Raw genomic sequence first — 17,977 nt, 5'->3', positions numbered from 1 at the left:
CATCCCAATACAATCGCTGACCCCCCCCAAAGAAGCATATATACCAGCATTCCTTAACTCTCATATTGGCATAGTTTTCAACTAGCCTATACGCTACAACAGCCAGCATAACAGAATCCAGAGGCCCCATCTGGCTATCCATATGGAAAATTTCTCAGGGTGCCACTATGCACACAACCCATTTACGACAATATAACGTTGACGTTGTACATACAGATACATTACATTTGTATGTTTCATACCTATGACATAGTTCATAGTTCTTATCAAAAAAAGAACAGGATGGTTGATGGCATGACATCTTTGTAATATGGCTGCCATGGTGAAGACAGCAGCACACCACTGTACAAGATAAACAAAAGCAGGACCAACCTGGGTATTTAAAGCCAAAACATAAAGTTGTCCCAACCCTAACCAAGCTGTGTTTGTGCTCAAACCTAACAGTGTGTTAACCACAATGTTTTCACTAAGTAAGTTTCCCCACATCTACTACATACGAAACATAGAAGCATAACATATCGGTGGTGTGCAGAAACACATAATGCCACCATTCATTCTGGTGACTGGATGTGGATACAGTTATTCTGGTATTTCTTGCTATAATCATAAGTAACATGTTTCTTTAATGGTGCTATACATGCAATTACTTGTTAAGTTACAATATACATGACTCACTTTTAATTACATGTTCTCCGACCTTTTCACCATGTGTGCTGAGAAGCACATAAAAATACCATATGAAAGCGCTGTAGGTCATGACAACAATCTCATAGCCCTGCTTATGCCAGTATTCACACTGCCATGAAAACTGAGCCCAGACTATGCTGTTTTTTTTATCAGCAGTGTCTGACTCATAAAACTTATTGCTGATTATCTTTCTGGGCATTCATACAAAAAACCACCGTATTCACACTTTGCAGTGACACAATATGCACAGAAAAGGTGCGTGATATGATATAGTGTCAGTACACATGTAATCAATGCCAAAATGTGAATTCTTTAATGTGAATATAGCATATTTATGATACATATAAAGCCATAGAGCATACTCTGATGGCACAACTTTTTGTTAGTGGGAAAAGTAGTCACAGATAAAATTGTTGCAGTCTATCCCCCACTACTATCATAATATCACTACTGGGGAAAACCAAAGTCAGAAGCAATAGGAAGATAAAATTCAATAAATGTAGCTCAGTTGTTTTAAGCAGTAGAAGAGAGGATCTAAATTTAATCAAAAGTCATAACCTGCCTAATTCAAAAGCAATTTCCATACAAAAACTAAAGCTATAACTAATGTGAAAATGGATAGTAAATTAAGTGCACAGCAAAATATCACTGGGTTTTTATCATTAGTTATGTAATTCCCTGCACTATATATAGTCAAGGCTGCAATGCTGACGTTCACTTTGAGACAGCAACGTGACAGTGTTGAGTTGGCTTCAATCTATCACTGATCTTGATGACACTGCTGTAAATGTGCTGTCATGACACAGTCTCTCATAAGATTCCAATGCTGTCTCAAAAAAAGCAGAATGCAAACTCCAGAGCTTAGTACTGAAAAAAATATTTATATTTCTGTTTAATTATTTTCTCACGATAACTTGTCCCCACAACCAAAACTGATGCTTTACTGAGCCTTGCTTTCATTGGCAAACATAAAAATGGTGACTCTATGAACCAGTATTACTTTCCATACAGGATGACAGTACATGTTCTGGTTTAGAACTGATAACGCCGCTTTAATATGTAACACATTTTGGTGCGAAAGTGAAAACTTTGAGTAAACTGTTTGAACAAACATGGATTGAGCCTGGTATCACAATTAAGCTACAAGAGACCACTGCCAAGACATACAGAGTGACAAAGTCTCCAAATTCAGTTTCTAAGCAGCTCCATGCTGTTCCTTTCATTCACCATGTTCATTTGGGAGATATCTGTTTATGTTCACTTGCTGGGACTGCCCTAAAGATAACATATGAAGTCTGAAGCTGAACTGTGTTTATTTAAGTCTGACATTTGTCTTCCTCAATGCAAGCAGTAGAGACTTCAGAGATCCCACGGCACAGTCATGAGCATGCGATTAAGAATGAGCAAGTTTCCTGAAGGTGAACGAAAAGAGTTTGGTGGTTTTCCATCTGGGCACCTTCATATCAAGGCCTCTCGGGATGTTCAGCATGTATATTCATAAGAGGTAGGGAGGAAAGAGAGGGGAAAAAAAAGTTTTGTAAGAGACCCAGCTGGTTGCCTAAAACTTCTCTTTGGTGACCTCAATTTCTCCTGCTTCCCAATGAGTTTGGTCTGTCCACGTGGGACTAAGCACACAGTGCAGTGTGTGTCCCTGAGTGAACTTAAGCAGAAGGTCGGCAGCACACAGACTGTAATGACCATAATGTGTTATCTTTAACATCACATATGTTTAGAAAGTCAACAAATTCAAAATTTCTTTACGAGTAATTTATTCTTCAAAACAGAATCAATCTCGCTTCAGACGAGGCAGTCAAAGCAGCTGACTGCAGTCTTGTATTATGAGCTGCATTATTAGCATTCAGGTCACACGTTCTTACACATCAGACAGTGCCTTTTAAAGGAATATAGAACACAGCGGTGCCATGTTACCTATTCATTGACAAGGGATGTGTGAAATGACATCAGGAAGACAAGGAAAGTGGATGTATGTGGTTTACAAGGTTAAAGCCGGACAATGAAGATGAAGCCAACACGCTGTAAATAAACCTGTGATACGGTAAAATCTCTTTGGGTCTGTACAAGGCCAATGTGAGATTATTAACAGGACTGATTGTGAAAAGTGAACACAAAAGCTGATGATGTTTGAGTAATGGCAGCCATAAAGCCATAAAGCCAAATCCAAAATTTGTGCATGGCACTTAATGGGCCAATAAAACCATTTTTCGGCAAGACAATCTGGCTTGTTTAAAGTACATCTTGATTCAGATGTTTGGATTAAATGCTGCAGGAAGTTCCTTGTGTGGGTGCATCTATTAACAATAAAATCCTCAATTTCATGGTTTCCATGGAAATATTTTAAATGTTTCCTGCACAGCCCAAAAGGGGATGGAGTAATGAGGGCTAAAACCTGGAAATTAGTAAGCATTTTTGCATTTCCAGTTCCTTTGTCTTAAAGTCAGTGGGTTTCTTTGAAGAGACTTTTGGTTAGACGCCTGAAATAAGCTCTATTGCAACATAAAATACATCAGTAAATATAGTTATTGTGAATTTTAAAGCTTCAGTGTGTCTTAAAAAAGAGGTTTGCTAAATAGAAGTGGCTAAATGACACTACCAAGGTTGTTGGGGACATTAAACGTCATCTACTCACTAGTCTGCCTTTACAACATTGTGCTGTAGTTTGTTTATAGCCAAACTTTGCTGAACAAAAAGTATGATTATCACAAACTTTTGTTTATTTTCACCAGTAATCCAAAAACCAAAGGAAACATCTCTTTGTTTTTGTTTTTTTTTTTTGTCAAGGCAACCAGGGTAACTCTAACTTCTGGGTTGTCCACAAGTCAAATTAATGGTGGTTAATTAGTGGTAAATACTGCAATGACACATTAAGTTGTCCTTCCTGTGAAACAAGGTATGGGATGTGACACAGAATGAAATATGCAGCAGATCTCCTGTTTGGTAGTCGTGGGCTTTAGAACACCTGACATCCTAACCCTGACGCTTTGAACAAAACATTTTAAATGCAAAGCAGTACACCCAACTGATGCACAGGTGCTCCTGGATTTATGGTTAATTCAAGTGTGGCTCTATCCTTTGTCTAACTCGCTGCACTTAAAGTTAGAGAGAAAAATAATTTTAGGTGGAGATTGGAGGTCTTGAAACCAGGGTTTATGAAACCACTTAAAGCTTCAGGTTCACCTGTGAAGAACAAATACATTATACTACCAGCAAGTACAGCATACAGAACTCTTCACACGAGCGTATAAAAATGAGGGGAAAAAATTAAAGCTATCTGGTCGCTCATTTATTCAAAAAAAGAGATACCAAGTACTAACATAAACAGATTTTAAGCACTAATTATGAGATACATGAGAACGGTTTCTGAAAAAAGTTATATAATTACATGAACATGTTGTTTCATAATAAAAGACCCTAAAAAAGATAATATCTTTTATCATTTATTTTACACCGAGGTCTATGAGGTATCCAATATGAGGTTGGCTTTCAAAGTAAGAAGAAAAAAGTACAGTTTTGTGCTATTAAAGCCTTGTCATTTTTTCTGTTCTCAGTCTCTCTTTCTTCTGATTTACTTTTTGAAGAGATTCAAGGAAGTCTGTGTGCCGTTGCTTTGTCTCCAAAAATACAAAAATATTCAAAATAATATAATTCTATTCAAAAGAATTTCTGAACTTCTTTCTTTCTACATGTCTTTTACTTTCTCTGAGAGACTGTGGATTGATTCTTTAGTGCTACCAGCAAGATAAAGCAAGGTGAGTCTGACATCTATCATATTTTAATTGTGTGCTAGAACTATAGTAGAATGGTGTCTAATCATTTTACTTTCGGGGGATCTGTAATAGAGTCATTTACAAGTTGCAAGCAGTGAAGGTATTATCATGATGGCTGCTTGCTGTATGTGTGAAGGACTTCTTTCCATGACCAGTAGCTGATAACAGATTTTAATTACCTTGTCCTTCCAGCATCAGGGGATATGCTGGCATTTTTTCTGCCTGTTTTGACACACTTTTTCAGTGTGGCACATGGAATGGGATATCTGAGCGTGCAAATACTGCCTGTGTGTTCTACCTGAGCTGACTTTAGCATATTCCCAGGTGGAGTTTTTCATTTTTGTTTTCATGAAATGAACACAGTATTTGCACAAAATGTGTAGATCTCCTATCCTGCTTTGCGGTTTAGTTGGATGAACAGATCTCAGCCATCCTATTACCCTTGGGGTCAGATTGACCCAAGCGGTGATCTCCAGGGCTGAAAAATGCTGTATTTCCTCTCATGGCGACTTGAGGCTGGCTCCAGAAGCGAGTAGATCCCCAAAGACACTCATGTTAAAATGCCCAACTTTACAGCAGAAATAAACATGTTTGCAGCCTGGTACAAAAAAAAGGTTTTGGTCTCTGCAGCCATGTTACCCAAACATATCTGACACTAAGGATAATGTTAAGGAGGACTCTGATTTTAAAGCATCCTGCTCTAATGAGAATCAGACCTCTAGGGTAAACTCTCATGTCGTCTCTCAACCACTATCAGATTCTGTTCTCTCATCAACCCGGTCTCACTCGAAGTCATCGAAATCTGGCGCTTGCGCAGAGACTTCAGCCATCAGACACCAATGAAAAAAATAAGTCCTTTCACATCGGCATGATACACAGCTGGTCCCTGTTATACTTTAACGGTGTCCTGCGGCATCGGGGGAATCGCAGCAAGACAAGAACAAAAGTTAAGGCAGCGAAAGTCCAAAGGTGGGTTGGAGGGATGGGTCCAAAAACCACCAGCTTTCACCCAGGAGTGCAGTTTTTACTTCCAATAAAATTGTAAATTCAAACACTGTTCTTTTTTCCTGAACTCCAACTATGTGCCTTTGTTGTCTAAACCCAATGACATCAGTGTTTCCCCTACCATTATATAAGGGGGGGCCGCCCAGATGCGCACAAACACACACAGACATGCGCACAAACACACACAGACATGTGCGCGCGCGCACACACACACACACACACACACACACACACACACACAGACACAGGTGAGCACACTAGAGCATGGCTCGGGCTGCATTTTCCTGACCGAACCTGACCCGAGTCGGAGACAATTATAACAGAGCCCGGCCTGAATCCACAACGCGGCACTGTACACACACACTAGGGCTGTCAAAAGCACCATGAAATTGAATTTGAATATTTTCGAATTAATTTAGTAGAGTTCGAAAAACATTCAAATTTATTTATTTTTTTTTTTTTTTATGATTTTTTTTTTTTTTTTTTACAAAAAAACACAAAGAGTAAGATGCTTATTGCTGGCACAATATGAACATGACACTAAGATGAAAACACCCGTTTTGACCTCACTTAAGTGCCAGGTATGACCAACTTCTGCCTCGCTATTTGAGCAATGTTTGGATACTTCAGTGCATAGTTTTCCACCACAAGCATGGATCCTGTTCGGCTCGTAGTGGTGTCTCATTCTGATAACGTTTCATCTCTTCTTCAAAAAGGGTAGGCGGGGAGGCAGCAGGTGCAACACTCTCCCTGTGTGTCTCCCCCAGCAGGTCACACATCACAGACAGCGCAGTGGGTGGTGTTGGTGCAGCGGGCTCCTCCGTCGGCACCTCTCCCTCCGTCACTGCGTCCCTCTCTAGCCCGGCTTGTGCGCGAGCCATCCCCGCATGACGGAGTTCGCAGTGATATACAACATTATCAAATTTAGGTTCGAACTTATAAAAAATATATATATTTGAATATATTTCGAACTTCGAATTTTTTTGACAGCCCTAACACACACTCAATGGAACGGAGCCTGTGTTGCGTTCAGGCGTTGTCATGTAAATAACAAATTCCACCACTTGAATAGGCCATAGCACAACACAGCAACATGTCAAGTGGGCCAAACCCGAGCAAAATTTTTGATCTGTTCCACCTTTTTTCCTCGGATCATACGTTTTGTGACAAACTCACAGTGATATGGGATGTATGGGATAAGTTGGTCCTGAAAAAGATTAACCTTTCTTTACAATTCAAGCCCTCACTGATCAAGACTGTCGATGAACGTCTTATTGTATTTCATGACTGCTGTCCATTCATACAATGCATACCCAACAACCTGGACAAATATCAAAATGAAGACATTGTGTGATGCACAGCCCAGCTATGTCTGATATATGTAGGTGTATGCTCGGAAAGTCCCAGAGGAAGCACCTGAAGAGAATCAGGGCATGAAGGTTGGAAGAGGCATGGCTGGAGAAGTGTATGGTCATAAAATTACATTACCATGTTGGGAAAATGAGAAAAAAAAGCCAGAGAGTCTGTATGAAGCAATTAAAACATCAAAAAGATCTTTCTTTCCAGTGTTAGGTCAATCACTAATTATGTGGTCATGTAATAGGTATTGTTATTCTTACTAAGGTTGGCTAATAATTTTAATTACAATCATTTTCTGAAGGTTTAAATTGCTGGGTTCAGACTGACCCCAAGGATAAAAGATGTTAGTAAATTGGAGGATAAGAGGAGGGTAAAGGTATTGACCCTGAAGACCATTTTGTAGCTCGAGAACAATTCAGCAGATTTGAAAAACAGCCAGAGCAGGTTATCAAATTTATGCTGCAGTATAGTTCTCTGAACCACAGGCCTCAATACAGCCCTGAAAAATGTTGTAAACATTTAATTTATCCATTTATAGGTGATCTATAAACTTAAATGGAATTTTTTAAACCAAAGCAGACACATTGCATACCACTACTATGTCTACTACTTCAATCAGTTTTGATTTAATTCCATTCTGTGATCCCAGGCATCCTACCAAGTAAATCCATCAGTGTAAGCAACAGTGTAGGGAGTGAGACACTGTAGCAAGAGTTGTTGTTTTTTTCCTCTGTGCCAACAAACAGGCATTCAGACTCTTCACAGCTGTGAATCAGAGGCTACCATATCCTTGCACCTAGCACTCATACAGAGACAAAGCCCAGCATGACTTTTACTGTCTTACAGGTCAAAAAAGGTCGTGATGTCTGCCAGACAGGGGCTACTGTGGTGCCAAGACTGCAGCAATCACGGAGCAGACGCTGCCTTATCACAGAAGCCAGGTGTCCATAGCAGCTTGGTATAGCTGCTAAAAATGCGAGCAACAACAAAAACTTGTGTACAACACAACACCTGGTGCTACCGTCCTGCTGCGTCTCTAGTCTGCTCTGACAGGAAGGATGATGAGAAGTCACCTTGGCAACCAGTTCAACCAGAAAAGTTTGAAAGTGCCAGCTCATGCTACCATTTCATGAATTAACATTTCTATCATCAACCATCACGCATTGAGAGTTGAATTTAAATGTAGAAAGGAAAGACAGATTAAGCAGTGCTTATCTAAGTGAATGTGAGAACGATCCCTGAACTCCTATAATCACCAAAGAGAACACTTAGGATGAAATTTACTTGACTAAAGTTTGGAATAATGAATATCTCTATTATTAACAGGGAATAAAAGTAAAGCATTTTCCACAGCTATATATTTTACAAATGTAATACAGATTTAATGTGTAAAATAAATTCCACAATCTTAATAATCCAAATAAAATGAGCATAATCTGTTTTTACATAATAATGAGAATACTTACTAATTTATGTATTCGAAACCCAAGGCGAAAAAAGAATCAGGCTGTGAAAGCGTCATTAACTCTTACCTCGACAGTGAACTCCTTCATCGTAGCCGTCTTCACAGTCTCTGGCCCCATTGCAGAGTTTATTGAAATGAATACATTTTTTTGTCCCGATGCACTGTATGTGATTGAGAGGACATCTGATCACCACCTCCTGCGCACCTAAAGAAGAGAAACAATCATCAAAAAACTATCTCCACCCCCCCCCCCCCCCACCCCCCACCTCCCCAACATTAATAATTCATGAACTATATCACTTCACTGCAAAGCCATATCAGCTTTAACAAGTTTTTTCTTTAAGCATATGGAGCAGCAATTACATTGGGAGACCATATGTGAAATAAATTTGCATATTTCATTGTCATTACCGTTGGTACTTTTTGCAGGTAAACACAATTCCTCCAGTGTTTTTTTGACTTCCCTCTCAAAGTGCTGATATTTCAAGACCTCCATAAAAGGAAGTGGAAGAACCTATGCATATGCAAATGTATTTATACTTCACACCGCATTGTTCTTTACACACAACAGATGTTCGCCACACTGCTCTGCAGACGCACTGGTGAAGTCCTATAACAAACTGCCCGACTCTCCCCGCCAGCCAGGCAAACAGCGGAGAGCAGCTGTTTAAGGATTCATGAGGCACATAGGTGACCCTCATTCATGTGGCAGCCACGAGAGCACATAAAACACAGCTGACCAGTGCACCAGCACTGTAAATGTGTCACATCTCCACCTTAACTACATTGATATCAATTACCAATGTGCCGCTGCAGCCACTTAATGGGAAGATTTATTGCCCACGTGATGGGGTCTGTAACAATCCCCGGAGTTATCCCACCCCGAGGAACTCACATCCAAGAGCATTTGGACCATCTTGATTGGGCGGTTACTTATTCACAGCATCCATTTGTACTTCGAAAGGTAAGAGATGCAGCAATTAATGTGGCTATTACAAAGAGGCCTGTCATCCCCTGTTGATTTACAGAAGTGATATGTCCAAGTAGTTGTGCGTCTGTATTGACACAATAATGACTTATATTAGTTTCTCCTCCCAAGCATTTTTATGGCTCTAAAAGGTGTAGCAGGAGAGGCTTCTTCTTTAATGAGTATTTCTTGGCTATCTCTTCAAGCCCCAGTGATTCACACTATTTCTATGCCATATTTAGGTAAGTCAAATATAAGTGACCTTGTCTCTGAGAGTTCATATTTCACACATGAGCAAACTGGCAGCCTCATCTGCTGGGCTCCGAAATGTCTTCTCATTTCTCTTCCAGTTCTTTTAAGGATAGACTTTTGGTATATTTTTCAGACATCATGAACAAAAATCTATTTTTAAATCCATCATACAGGAATACAGTATATATGTGTTTAAAAAATGTATATTATAAAGGCTTAATTTGCTTTCTAAATCAGGTTTGGGTGACTGGATAAGAAAGATCCATTTGGATTAGCAGCATAAGGAGCACTCGACATACATTAAAAACAAGTTAAATGACCATTACTCCATAATCAGAAAATAAATATACCCTGAGGATCTTCAAAGTATTGCCCATTGCCTTGAAAAGCTAAGTGTGTACACTGCATTTACACACTTGACTTTTATGTCAGTGTTCATTTTTGAAAAATCACAAGGAAAAAAAATCCCTTCGGAAACTGCTCGCACTTCACACATCTCTCACATTTGGAATCAAACTCAAATATGTGGTGGATCCCACAGTAAACATAGATCCTCGTGTTGAACTGTTACACATTTCAAAATGCACAGGGAATTCTAACTTTCTTCAGAAACAGACACACCGTCATAGAAGATTCCACCCAGTGCCACACCATAGTACATGTCCATTTGGCAAAACGTGCTATTTAACACAAAGCAGTAAGGGTCTCTGACGAGGTAACAGCGTTGTCAGCCTCTCCCCTTGCTATCTCGCCACATGGGTTCTAATCTAATGTGATAAGGGGAGGGATGGTGCATGAATATTCAGTGGCTCTGATCTGTCATGCAGGGGTACACAGATGGTCTCTCAACGGCTGAGGTATTCAGAATTCCTCTGTCAATTCCCAAACTACTGTACTATGTTGGATGATTGCTCAAAGTTGTATAAGCAGGATAGCACACCGCACCGTATAACACATTCTCCGACAGCTATACTGAAGCTTCTCTCAGATTAGATTCCCATTCCAAGGTGCTGAATGATGCTTTAACAGAACATCCTGCATACTGCATGCGCCTGATCAGTTCAGGCACACATTTAAGATCCTTCTCAGCAATCCGCAGAGTACTGAGTTTAAACAAGGCTGAAATCACTGGTACAAGAAATAGAACTCCGAAAGAATTAGGCGAATGCACGAACAATTACAACTCCCTACAGGCTGTCAGTGATGATGAGCTGTGATATGAGCATCTTCAGGAGCAATTACATACAATACTGTAAGTACAGTATGCATTGAACTAAACAGTTGGATATTTCATAGCTGCTCTAAATGAACACTGTTTCAATAAAAGTGATGAAAACCTTAACAAAATAGTCATCTACAAATGTATTCTTCAATGAGTTCATGCATATTTAATTAAAACTGCCAAGCAAACAATGTTTAGATCCAGCACACAGTGGCTGTAATTGCTAAATGTGCCTCTTAAGGTACAGTTAGCAAGTTCAGTGTGACAGAATTGGCATGTTTCACAGCAAACAATTTAACTCGTTTGTTAACAATGGCTCTGATCGATACCAAGACCCTGAAACTCAAGTAGCTAAATGGAATTTAGAAGTGTAACTTTAGTTACAAGAGCTTTTTCATTGATTAGTTTGACTGCTCAGGTTGAGATTAGGCCTATACTAGAACTTATGGGAGATAACCAAATATCATTACCTGGTAAGAATGATGCAGCGACACTAACAACCAATAGTGTCTAATCAGCCAGAATAAGTGACAACACTACTGTAGGTTTACCATGGATTTGAAGAGGCTTCAACATAATAAACCGTAGCAAGTTAAGCACAAATGCACACAGTGTTAATGAGAACATGATCAGAGGATGACAAATTCAGGTTTGCTAATGGAGGCTTAAAGTGAGTTGAGGACGCATCCATTTAATTGAAAATGCTTCTTGTATAGAACATGTTGTAAACAGATAAACATTATCAGGTCCCTGTTGTATTAGGCAATTGCTGATGTATAAATCTTAAATTATTTTAGATGAAAACTGCACAGTCCCGGTAATGGGTTGATAAATGAATAATGTCCAGAGATGAAATGGGTAAGCGCACTTAAATACCAGTTTAATCATAACACCTTGAGTGGAGGACAGATGTTCCCCTGGTAAGCTAAGAAAAAAAATGTGATATGCTTATTCAGGTAAAGCGGGAAGCATTTAAGTTAATCATCAATATTTATTAACATCTTATTCTGCGATAACACAACCATAAATTAAACTTGAACCTTCCCAGTCTAGTCTAAATACTGCTTATATATTACTGGAACTTCTGCAAGCAAACCCACGTTTATGTTGTAAGTGCACTGAATGTGAGCTTCAAACCGAAAACATAATTTGCTGCAAAGAATTGAAAACAAATAAAAAAGATGACTTGTGTGGTACAGCACATCGGTTGTTGTTTTGTTTGTAGCATTATACATCCAGACCCAGAAACCAGGAAAGCATTAAGATCAATGGGCAAGACATCGAAGATGTAGACAAGTTCACATACTTAGGAGCCACCGTTTGTAAGGAGAGAGGTGGTATGAAAGACCTGAAGAATAGACTCACAAAAGCAAGAGGTGCATTCATCAGACTAAAAAACACCTGGAGCGCCAAAAGCATCTCAAGAAGAACAAAGCTCAGACTGTATAAGACACTAGTAGTGCCAGTATTACTCTATGGACGTGAAACTTGGAAAATGAATAAGGGAGACAACAAAGCAGTTGATGTGTTCCACAATAGGTGCCTACGAAGAATACTCCGTATACATTGGCATGACCATGTCAGTACTGAAGAGCTGCTAGAAAGGGCTGAAATTAAACAGTTGAGCAAGGAAGTGAAGCTTTGTAGATGTAAAATGATTGGACACATACTAAGGCAGGACAAAAACAATGACTGCAACATAGTAATTAGGGCTGGGTATCGATTCAGATTTTCCAGATCGATTCGATTTTCAAGGACTCAATTCGATCCAATTCACGATTTGATTCGATTCAATTCAATTCAGTTCAGTTCAATATCGATTCAGTCAAGTATATTTCAATTATGATACAAAATTTGCTTGGATATTAAGATATTTTCTGAGAACTAACGAAGTATATTTAACAAGGAACCCTCTGACCTGGTGCATTACTATACCCCAAAGCAGTACATTAGTCATCATGTACTTTTATTTAAAATTACCTGACCATTACCTGGGGCAGCAGTAGCTCAGTCCATAGGGACTTGGGTTGGGAACCGGAGGGTTTCCTGTTCGAGTCCCCGTCCGGACCAAAATATGGAGCATGGACTGGTGGCTGGAGAGGTGCCTGTTCACCTCCTGGGCACTGCCGAGGTGCCCTTGTCCTATACAGTCTGAGCTTTGTTCTTCTTGAGATGCTTTTGGCGCTCCAGGTGTTTTTTAGTCTGATGAATGCACCACCGAACCCCACAACCGCTCGGGGCGCCTGACCAAAGGGCAGCCCCCTCACTCTGAGATCTCTCCACTTTGTGCATGTATAGGTCCTGTTTGTGCATGTGTGTGTCTTTCAGACCTGTGTGTAATTGACAAGCAAGAGTGAAAATATTGAATTTCCTCTCAGGGGGATTAATAAAGTGAATAAACTTAAAACTTAAACTTAAACCAACACATACAAAATAAATATTTTAAATTAAATCTAATCACAAGGCAGAAAATTTAAATGAAGTGGCTACAAAAAAGGTAAACATCCACAAGCTTGCTGCCTGTAACCGTCTTATAAAGCTTTTGTGCAATACACTACAGTGGTTGTGATGCACACATTGACTGTATCAGAAGAGAAACAATATACGTAGGTGAAACCTGCAGCACAGTGAACCTTTTTCCTCAGAGAGGATCTTTGCCCTGCAGTTTGTTCCTGGCGGCAGAGCAGAGTGAACCGTCTTTCTTCTCAGAGGATCTTTGTCCCATGAGAGCAGGCACTAACAGCTCTGTGTCCGCAGTGGAAACAACGTTCGCTGGCGATTTGACGGTCACTAGAAGCACATTATGACCCTTTGTTAAAGTTTCTGTGTGGTACCTGTGTTGTACATGAGCTAACGTTAGAGGCTAAGGAAGGACTGAGAGGCTGTCTGGTGTGTGTGTGTGTGTGTGTGTGTGTGTGTGTCTGAGGAGCATCAGTACGTTAGCTTGTTAGCCGTAATGTTAGCCTTGCTGTTTGTCATGTTAACGTTATCGTCGGCAGCCCTGAATAGCTTGTAAAGCTTTAGCATAGTTAGTTAACACATTTGTTATCGGCCCATCTGTTTACTGCTACAGAAAATGAATATCTTTGGTTTATTTGCACAACGTCACCTCTCTGCCGTCTTTTATCTCGCTTGCTAACGCTAAGTTAACTTTACCAGCAGATCTGTATGAGGCACAAACTGAGGCTACAGTTAGCAGTGTGCTGACGCTTAGTGGTATTTCTTAATCTTTTCTGTGAAACTGATGTGCATTTAATAAACATGCGTACATTATTAGCATTATATTTTTAGGGGAAAATGCAAGTGAAAATACTTGCACCGTAGACCGATGCTTTCAGTGGACGCGCTCCCACCATTGTTTGCTGCTCTGTCTTCATTCAGTGTCCGGCCGTCTCGGGAGATCTCTCGCCATGACCTCAGGTGCTAAATGCCGATCTTGCGAAACTACTTGGGTTGATAGTACCGCTGCTGCAGTCTACTACCAGTAGACAACAACACGTACAACACGTCCACGGAGGAAAATAGTTATAGTAAAAGATCTATTTTTTAATTAATGAATCGATAGTGCCATTTAAAGGAAAAGCGTCTCGCATCGATTAAATCGATTTTTTCAACCCAGCTCTAATAGTAATGACTTGGGCACCAGAAGGAAAAAGAAGAAAAGGGAGACCGAAGACCACATGGAGGTGTTCAGCTGAGAAAGAACGTCAAGAAGTGGGATGGAAATCATGGTCTGAAGTAAGGACTGCAGCAGCTGACTGGGAAAAGTGGAAGCGCTCCGTGAAGGCCTTATGTGCCACAAGGCACGAAGTGGATAGGTAACAAGTAACATTATACATCCAAGATGTGAACAGACACAATATCAACAGGTTTTAAAAAAAATACTTGAAGTAGGTAGAATGTTTTTCATGCTCTTCAGAGGATGAACCTTTTTCATTTTGGATAATTCAGGACTGTCCTCTTGCTACACTTTACATTTTGAGCCCATAACTGATAATGTCTGCTATAGTAGCAACTGTTGTTCATTATGCTCAACACTGGAGATTTTAATGGACATTGCAGACTGTAGGTGCTGCTGCAAGATTTGAGATTTTAGGATATGTTAATTAAAAATCCTGCTGCTATTTGCCCACTTTGAGGAGTGAATGAGGAGGAATCAGCTGGGCCAAACTAATACCTCTATTTAATGTAAAATGAGAGGCTTCTGGGGGGGGGGGGATTGCAGCAGCTATGTTCATTATGATAATCATGTTAATCTGAGCCGGTGCCAGTTTGTGCGGAATAATGAATTCCTAAAAGAAAATAACAGGGAAGCTATCAGCAGGGGAAGCTCCTTGAACTTGTACGTACAGGGATTCATCATATCTCTAAAAAATAATGATTTCATTTTCTGAATTTAGGGTTTGAATTGATGATCAAAGTAGCATCCTGATTCCTGACCTGAGGCATCGCCAGTGTAGACTTCCCATAGTGGTTTTATAACAGTAACAGGCCATTTTGTGGTGAATCACACAATCACATTGACATTAGTTACAGTGTGCACTCCCATTGCTGCTATTATTACAAAGCAGTAATCTAATCATAAGCATGATGACAGTGCAAAATCATTTTGGTGTATCTGAACTTAAGCCAAAATGTCAGAAACAGCAGAGACAGCAGTAGCTTTCAGTTGCTGCAATGTGCTTGGGTTGAGCTATTTTGCCTGTAGGCCAGTAAAGACCAACCATTTGACATATAGCCTTATACGCCATTACAAATTCACCTGGGTAGATAGTAGAGACTACATATATTTTCCACCTCACTTTTACAACAGTGTAGACATTTTTACACAGTGACCATAAGTAGTGCTTATTGCTGTTTATTTTTCAGTTTATGCATATGTAACTGTAACTAAACCACACAAACAACATATTCAAACATGTGATTACTGTACTTTGCCTTTGGGAGACGAACATTGTTAATTACTGTAGTAACTAGTAGCTACAGCAGTGTTAACTTTCACAAGCAGTCTGCAAAAACAAACCATGACATAGGGGAAGTTGCCAGGAGTGGTGCAATGTTGTTAACATTAATCTCTGGGCTGATAAGCAGTGCCACTGGTGTGGAAGAATACATTTAAAGTGTAAAATGCATGAATATTTTAGTTATTCTGCTTGTGTGCCTCTTTGTGTGTGTGTGTGTGTGTGTGTTTATGGAAACTGAAGCATCAAGATCTCATGGAAAACAGTGAACTCTTCACCTTTGAATGTAGTCTGTCTGTCTGTGGTGAAGTCATTATTGTTGTCATACTTAAAGCTGGAGGATGTTTGGGTTATAAGATGTCTGGGCTCTGTGATGCTGTGGCTTAACTTGAATAACTGATAGCAGGGGATGATATATTTATAACTGTCATGCAACGGCACTGCTGTTCAGCCATTTTCCGCGCATCTCAGCTTGATTTGAGTACATGAGGCTGTTTGTATCCGGTTGTAGGTTCATATCTCAAAGGCAAACAATCCTTGGACAAAATTCTGGAGATGTGGCAGTACACTACTTATCTCTCTACCTGTCATGAACAACGTGCGTCATCCAAAATATGTGGAACTGTTGGAGACCTCCATGGCAACAAAGTGAAATGTAAAAATGCATGCAGATGAAGTTCAATGGGGTAAACAAGAGCTGAGTTTTGTAACATTATGGCCGCATTTCACCAATTGTAAACTAAAGCTCTCCCTGTATGTTCTGCTTTTAAGAGGTGCAGTGGTCTAAACATGAAGGGCTCTTTAAAAGACTTATTTTCCTCTGTGACCTTTACATCCTTGCCATTTGAAATGATGTACTCAGCCCAAAGAGCTTATTTCGCTGTATTTGTCTGACCCTAGACACACAGGCAATATTTTCCAGGAGTAGGAACCTCCAAGGACTGAGATTCTTCACAGACGGTGAGAGAAGCTTACTGTATGACCACGGGATTAAATGCTGCGATTTTCAATACATTTTGAGAAAGATGTGGATGCCATATGAATGACTATGTATAGATCTTGCCTTCTTTTCTCAGCATCAACAGGACATTGAGCAAACATTTGACTCCTGACTAATCGCATGGAGCTGCTGAGAAGCAGCCAAAGGCACAGTATGAACTGGACAACTCCCTGGTGGGAAAATGTGTATGCCTTTGCATGTTTTGGATACGCATGTCCAACATTTGGTGATGCTCTGCCAGGCCTGTACTGCAGCCATCTTCGGTTCTTGCTTGTTTCGGCAGCTTTACACCTTCAGTCTGGTTTTCAGCACGAGAAACACATGCTGACTTGGACAGTGGCCAAGCTGACACGGACAATCAAGAACATTCCAATGCCTGTCTCTAAAACAACCCAATAAGCAAAAAAATGCTGGCATTGTGTACATTTCTGCAAACCACAGATACATTGCACATTATTAAGTCACTGACATGTTGAAACAACTCTGTGGTTAATGTGTGGTTAGGCTTAGCCACAAATACAGCCTTATTTATGGTTGCAAAAATATAATATTTTGTGTGAAAATTTCTGGTTTGGGGGGGCGCAATTCCCGCAAAAAAAGCAGCAATGTCTCAGTAGAAAACGACTGCTTTTTGTGGCACTATCCCCAATGGAAAAACAGCAATGAGTTGCTTTTAAACACCCATGTTTGGTGCCTTAAAAGCCACTAGGAATTAGGGATGGGCAAATGATCAAAATTAATTACTCAATCATCAAAAAAATTTATGTCCAATTATCGATTAATTGATAAGCGAGTAATTCAAAAGAGAGAAAACACAAGAGTGCAGTGCAGACTGTCTCCGCAAGAGAGCGCAGCTGCCCCAGTTTTGAGCTTCAACCCCAGGCCAACCCCAGCCAGGGGTTACAGGCTTCAGTTTTCAGCGAAACCTCCGTCTTTCAATGGCGTAGTGTTTTCAGAGGCGTCAAGGGAAGCCGCTGAGGCTTTGGACAGCGATGAGAGCGTCCGTCTGTTTGATTTTTTTGCCTGGCATAGGTCCGGCGGGGGGCCTCGTAGGCACGGCAGCTCACCGGGCCTGTAGCATTGTAGGGGAAACACTGCGACTATCGAGCAACTAGGAATACAGCAATACTTGCAAAATCACAACCACTTTTTGTACGTTTTTTGGTCTTGAGCAGTGGTCTGCAGCTTGGCAGGGGTCTTACCTAAATGACACACCATCCACCACCCCTTCAAACTACCGATAATGAGGTCAAGTCATACACTATGCCAATAAA

General features: G+C 40.2%; 1 protein-coding gene across 6 annotated transcripts in view; it reads right to left on the bottom strand.

Annotated features, from left to right (window-relative positions):
• The window catches only part of lrp1bb (low density lipoprotein receptor-related protein 1Bb), a 332,674-nt gene that overhangs the window by 209,012 nt on the left and 105,685 nt on the right, over positions 1-17,977 (bottom strand). For all 6 annotated transcript variants that reach the window (XM_049594030.1, XM_049594032.1, XM_049594034.1 and 3 more), the window contains one exon: positions 8,369-8,506. In XM_049594030.1, the coding sequence (XP_049449987.1) occupies positions 8,369-8,506 (138 nt within the window). The remainder of the gene's footprint in view (positions 1-8,368; positions 8,507-17,977) is intronic.

This window comes from Epinephelus fuscoguttatus, linkage group LG13 (genome assembly GCF_011397635.1).
Source record: "Epinephelus fuscoguttatus linkage group LG13, E.fuscoguttatus.final_Chr_v1".
Classification (NCBI taxonomy): Eukaryota; Metazoa; Chordata; class Actinopteri; order Perciformes; family Serranidae; genus Epinephelus; species Epinephelus fuscoguttatus.
The sequence above is the reverse complement of the archived record's forward strand: the minus strand, read 5'-3'. Positions and strand labels throughout refer to the sequence as shown.